Here is a 6,321-nt window from a genome sequence, read left to right as displayed (position 1 = left end):
GCGCGCGTGCTGCCCTGGAGGCCCGTGCGTGGGCTGAGTCAGGTTCCAGCTCAGCCCTGCACAGGTGGTGCCAGCTGAACCCACCTCCCTGTAATCCACAATCTGGGAAGGGAGGGCTGTTCTGGACACGCCCTGGTCCTGGTCACTCTGACACCCCCTGACCCGCCAGTGTCCCAGTGCCCCCAACTGTGGGATCCTGAGCCCCCTGTTGGGGACTCCCCTGACTGGCCACTGTAGCCACCCTCAGAAATTCCTCCCATGCCCCTCCCCACCCACACCCCCTTCAAGGTCACCCTGGTCCCTCACACCCTCTCTCGCACCCCACCACCGCCATGGCCGCGCTCACACCCCCACCCCCACTGCACCCCTCCAGCCTGCGGCAAGCTGACGGGCATCAGTGACCCCGTGACCGTCAAGACCTCCGGCTCTCGGTTTGGGTCGTGGATGACGGACCCTCTGGCCCCTGAAGGCGACAACAGGGTGAGTGCCCTCATGCCCACCCCCTGTGCCTCCCGGGGTCTTTGGTCTTGGGAAGTCATTGGGGAGGGGTCGCCCCCTCAGAGGCTCTGTGTGCACAGCCAGAAGAGGACCCTCCCTTTGGGTGGGGACCCCAGGAGGGGCGTGGCTGGCCTGGATTGGGGTGGACTGGAATAGCCTGGGGTACACTGGGCAGGTTGGCTGGGTTAGCCTGGGCTGGGCTGGCTTTCCAAGACCCTGTGGAGTGGCACCTTCCCTCCCCAGGCTGCCACCCGAGTGCCCTGAGCTCTGGGTGCTGAGGGTGGTTCGCATGTCGCTCACAGGCCGAGAAGCGCACCCTTTGATTGTGGAAAGACCCTGTGCCTTTTGCCCCCTGGGCAAGCCACAGAGAAGGAGGGGGGAACTAGCCCACCGCCGCCCCTTCTGCTGGTCTCCCTCAGAGTCCGCAGAAAGCTGACAGCCTGCCAGAGGTCCCTGCTGGCAGCACAGAGCTGCTTCTCCTTGGGGGACTCAGGGACACTGTCCTACTGGTCCTTCAGCCAGAGGGAGCATCCCCCGCTGCTACTCTGCCTGCCCCCTCCCCGCCCCCCTGTAGGCAAGCCAGAAGAAACATCATCATGGGGAGGGCCTTGGGGGTTCCAGACTGAGGTGCAGGGACCCCACCACACCCAGGCCCCCAGACTGGCCTGTCTCACCTCACCGAGCCCTGGAGGACGGTGGCCGTCCCCAAGCTGGCACCCGTGTCACCAGCTGTCACCAGCCAATGTGTGTGCCGGGGACCCGGTTCCACCACAGCAAGCTGCAGTGTCTGCCTCCTGGCAGTCCCAGGAGAACCCTTGTGTTAGTCTGGTTAAGCTAAGGAAACAAATCCACAAAAATGTATATGTATAAGAGAGAATTTTATATAAAGGGTAAGTGCACATTAAGAAAGCATCCCAACCCAGTGCTGTCCAAGCCCATAAGTTCAACATTAACTCATATGTCTGACACCAATCTACAAAGTCCTCCTCAATCTCACAAAACACACATAATGACCCCGACTGCAGTCATTGAATGTGTAAGCATCTCAGCGCTGGCAGGGGTCTCCACACGGCTGCTCCAGCACCCAGGGCTGCATTGGGTTGGGCCCATGTGGCTTCTTCTCAGGGATGTCTTGCAGAAAGTGAGCCTTGCCAGCTGAAGCAGGGAACTGGCAGACCAGCTGCACCCTGGTCCGACCATCAGAGAGTAAGAGACCCAAGAACTAGAAAGGCGAGGCTCACCAAGCCATTTATCTCTCCGCCCTTCAATTAACCCCACAAGTCTTTATCGGCCAGGTTGGCACAATAAACCTTAACTATCTCAGCCCTGCTGATACCTTAGCAGCCTCAGTCCCCTCCCTCGGACTGAAGGATGCACCCAGAGCTTCCCGCTGTCCGGGCCCAGAGCATCACACTGTGCAGGTGGGGTAGCACAACCTCTCCATCCCAATCGTTGTCTGAGCTGAGGGGCAGCATGGGACCCAATGGAGCCAATGCCAGCCCCCTGCCCCGCCCCCACCCCAAGGGGCAGGGTGTGACAGCTCCACCGGGCTTCCTTAGACTGCCAGGCCTTTCTCCCTCGGTCAGGTTTACAGATGCTCGGCTGAGGACAAGCCTCTGGGTCAGCAGTGATTGCAAACCACCTCCAGCACCCCACACCAAACCCAGCACACTGCCGTCGAGTGGATGCCCACTCACGGCGCGGGACTGGACGGGGGGACTGACCTGTGCCTCTCTCAGAGGAGGCTTTCCTAGAGGGGTGGACAGCCTTGTCTTTCTCCTGCAGAGTGGTTGGCGGTTTCAAACTGCTGACCTTGTGATTAGCAGCCCAATGAGGGCATTAAAAAATGGTGTCAGAGCCACCCAGATACGAGAACACTTCCAAAGGTGGATGGGAACGTGCCCCATCACCTAATCCCGCTTTCCCAGCCGCTTTCCGAAGCCTCTCGATGTTAGTGAGGGTCCTGCGGGGGCCTGGCAGGTGGCATTGCCTGACGTGGACTAGGTTGTCAGGATGTGGGGGCGCGGGGGCACCTCACACGCAAACCCACCGCCCTTTCTCTGCTGGGCGGGACACTGGGCTGCTGGTCCCTCCCGCTCCCTGCCAACCTCTGGGCATCTGACTCAGTCCCCCATCCCCACCCCTCCACACTCCTGACGTCAGAGATGTGACAAGGGACAGATGCCTGCTACACCGAAGCCAAGACCGGATTCGGTGCCCAAGTCATCGAGCTAAGGCCCTTTAAATAGCATCGCCCAGGGCTCTGCACTCACGTGTCTGGTGCTGCACGAGCTGGCCCCCTCCGCCAAGAGCAGGTGGATGTGCAGGCACACTGAGGAGAAGGGCAGACTCAGACCGCTTAGCCAGGTGGCCGAGCAGCCTGGTCAAGGTGTGGGCGGCAGTGCTGGGCATTCAGTTCAGAGAAGCCCCTGCTGGAGACTCCGTGTTGGAGCTGGAGCGGGCCCCGCGTTCCTGGGCCAAACAGAGATGGCCAGCAGGGTCCCCCAGGGACAGGAGGGCTGTCCTGGCAGGTCCTGGGCACTGGTCCCAAAGCAGGCAGGTCCAGGAACAGAAGGGCCCAGAACAGCTTCGGACAAGGAGGCAGTTCAGGTGAGCGCTCTTCTCTGGCGCCCCTGGGCCGTTCTGCAGAATGAATGTGGGAGGGGGCGTGGGTGGGAGCAGGGCGGGCCCTCCTGAGTGCTACTAGAGAAAGATGGCCAGAGGGCATCCCCCACCTCAGGAGCCCTGGGCGCTGCTCACAGAGGTCACACACACTCCTCGCTCCACCCAGCCCCCCACCATTCCCACTGGTGAAACTGATGAGGCGTGGACACCCTGGGGGCTTTGCGTGGGAGCTACTGGCCCCGGGCAGGTTGGAGGGGTCAGGGCTCCCTTATAGTTCCATCCCTGCCTCAGGGAATGGTCACCTCTCTGAAATTGGCAAGTTGAAGGGGAAGCCCCACCCTGCCATCCCCCATCCCCACCCCCCAGGCTGAAAGCACACTCCCTAAGCACAGCAAATTGTGAGTCCTGCGTCCTGGGGTTTGAAAGACCCCGACCTCATCCAGTTCTGGGTACAGGAAGGGACCCTGGGCCCTGGAACATAGCACCCTAGTCTGGAGCACCTGCTCACGCCGATGGTCCTGTACGGACAAGCCAGCCTGGTGTCCACGGCTCCCAGAGCTGCTGCCTCTCAGCCAGAGGAATAGGTGTAGACACAGCCCCTGGCCGGTGCACTGCACTCTCTCCGACTGGTGGGCAGCGATGAAAGCACGCTGGAAAGCGGCTGGACAGCTTTCCCCCAAGGGGCACTGATATGACAGTTGCCCACACCTGTGCCCCTGCATCGGCTATCAGGTATGATGCTGGGCAGATGGCTGCTCACTGCAGTTCCTATACCTCTGGCCTCGCCACACCCCTGGCCATGCCACGCCCTGGCCACGCCCCCTCCCACACCACGCCCCCAGCCGTACCACAGTCCCTGGCTGCACCCCCTGCCACCGCTCCCCTCTCCCCCATGCATCCTTCCCCCAGCCTGCCTCCACATTGGCGGCCCATGCCCCTAGCGGAAGCAATCCCACCCCTTCTGGAAAGCTCCGTGGGTTTGCAGGGAGGGCGCACTGGGGTCTCATCCTTGGGCGCCTCCACCTCCTCGGGGCCTGGGGGCGCCCCTGACCGTCTGCTCCTCCCACAGGTCTGGTACATGGACGGCTACCACAACAACCGCTTCGTGCGCGAGTACCGCTCCATGGCGGACTTCATGAACACGGACAATTTCACGTCGCACCGCCTGCCGCACCCGTGGTCGGGCACGGGCCAGGTGGTCTACAACGGCTCCATCTACTTCAACAAGTTCCAGAGCCACATCGTCATCCGGTTCGACCTGAAGACCGAGAGCATCCTGAAGACGCGCAGCCTGGACTACGCCGGCTACAACAACATGTACCACTACGCCTGGGGCGGCCACTCGGACATCGACCTCATGGTGGACGAGAACGGGCTGTGGGCCGTCTACGCCACCAACCAGAACGCGGGCAACATCGTCATCAGCAAGCTGGACCCGGTCTCCCTGCAGGTGCTGCAGACCTGGAACACCAGCTACCCCAAGCGCAGCGCCGGGGAAGCCTTCGTCATCTGCGGGACCCTGTACGTCACCAACGGCTACTCGGGGGGCACCAAGGTGCACTACGCCTACCAGACCAACGCTTCCACCTACGAGTACATCGACATCCCCTTCCAGAACAAGTACTCCCACATCTCCATGCTGGACTACAATCCCAAGGACCGGGCCCTCTACGCCTGGAACAACGGCCACCAGATCCTCTACAACGTCACCCTCTTCCACGTCATCCGCTCCGACGAGCTGTAGCCCCCACGACCCCCGCCCGCCCGGAGCCCGGGGCTCCGAGCCCTCGCCCCCCAGGGCACAGCTGCCAAAACACCAAGGCTGATCTCGCAGACCGTCAGCCGTGTGGACTGGGCCGTGCACCGAGTGGCGGCACGCACCTCTGTGCTCCCCCTCCCACCCCCCAATTCAAGCCGGCCGCAGACTTGGGAAGGAACCCCTGTGTTTGCAGCTGGAACTGCAGTCCAGGCTTTGCCGGCCGTGCCCCGCCCCGCCCCTGCCCCCTCCCTCCATCACATACTCAAGAAGCCAGGCTCTGACTGTTGCCCGGTCCCCACGGAGGACTGCCCACTGTTAGGATCGCATGGACCTTGTGCCGAGGGGTGGGTCAGCCCGCCAAGTAAGATGGCCCGGTTATCCACGGGGGGCTGGGGGCAGAGCCTGAGGGGCTGCCCGGGTCCGTGTAGGCTAGTGTGACTCACCCCCCATCGCCTCCCTTGTCTCTTGGCGTGTTGTTGTCTCTTAGATGAGCTGTGTGGAGGGCCCTGGTAGCTCCGGGCCGTGTCACCCTAGCGCTCAGCGGGCGGGTGGTCGGGGTGCGCGGACCAAGTCCTAGTGCCTGCGTCGTTTGAACTTGCGTAGCCGTAGACGTGTTGTGCAGTGTCGTTGTTGTCCCCTCCAGGTGGTGACTCTGTGTTCAGTTTATGCAATGACCGTCGTACATGCAATGCCGTAGTTCCGGTCCATAAAAGGGGGTGGTTTTGTTCCTTAAGAAAAAAAATAATAAAGAAGTCAGTGTCGGGTCTGACGGAGACTGACTGACTCCGGTCCGTGTGGCTCAGCCCTGAGCGAGTGTGCCCATCGTGGCTCTGAAGGGCATCTCTTGGGAGACCTGGGTTTCCGCTGGGGAGCGGGTGTTCGTGAGGTGCCACAGCGGGAGGACGGGACTCTTTTTAAGTAAAAAACAAAACAAAACTGCAACGGAAGGAGGCTTTGTACTATCCAGTTATCTAAGGAACAATAAAGGATTAGGAAATGTTTTGTGTTTCCTTGTCTTCTCTGCGGGGCGGGGGTTTTGAAAGCGTGGACACCAACAGGTCCTTGCAGACAGGACCCAGGGCTTCAGTGGGCCTCCCCTGGGACCTTGCAGGGATTCCTGCCCTCTCGGGTCTCTAACCGCCGTGCCCCACAAAGTCAGAGCCACCACTGAGCTAGGAGTCTCCTTCCCCCGTGCCCCTCGCTCACTGGTGCAGTCAGCTCTCACACGGGGCTGCCAACGGAAAGGATGGAGGTCCCTGTCCCCCTGAGGCCCCTCAGAGGAAAAGCCTGGCAGGCGAACTCCCAAAAGCTGAGCTGCCAAAGACCCTGGCACACGTAGAGCTGCCCAGAGCAGGAGGAGGCTGGAGGGCTGGGGGCTGGCCCGTGAACCCAGGGTGCTGTCAGACCCAAAGCCCCCCATCTCTGCCCTCCGTCTCTCC

The 6,321-nt window shown here is 61.6% G+C and overlaps 1 protein-coding gene across 2 annotated transcripts in view; it reads left to right on the top strand.

Annotated features, from left to right (window-relative positions):
• The window catches only part of OLFM1 (olfactomedin 1), a 34,661-nt gene extending 28,779 nt beyond the window's left edge, over window positions 1-5,882 (top strand). For both annotated transcript variants that reach the window (XM_004714443.2, XM_004714442.2), the window contains exons 5-6: window positions 374-480; window positions 4,193-5,882. In XM_004714443.2, the coding sequence (XP_004714500.1) occupies window positions 374-480; window positions 4,193-4,867 (782 nt within the window). In that variant the 3' untranslated portion in view covers window positions 4,868-5,882. The remainder of the gene's footprint in view (window positions 1-373; window positions 481-4,192) is intronic.
• Window positions 5,883-6,321: the final 439 nt, after the last annotated feature.

The sequence above is a fragment of the Echinops telfairi genome, unplaced genomic scaffold (genome assembly GCF_000313985.2).
Source record: "Echinops telfairi isolate 266 unplaced genomic scaffold, ASM31398v2 ScPeMD7_25;HRSCAF=90, whole genome shotgun sequence".
NCBI classification, from domain to species: Eukaryota; Metazoa; Chordata; class Mammalia; order Afrosoricida; family Tenrecidae; genus Echinops; species Echinops telfairi.
The sequence above is the reverse complement of the archived record's forward strand: the minus strand, read 5'-3'. Positions and strand labels throughout refer to the sequence as shown.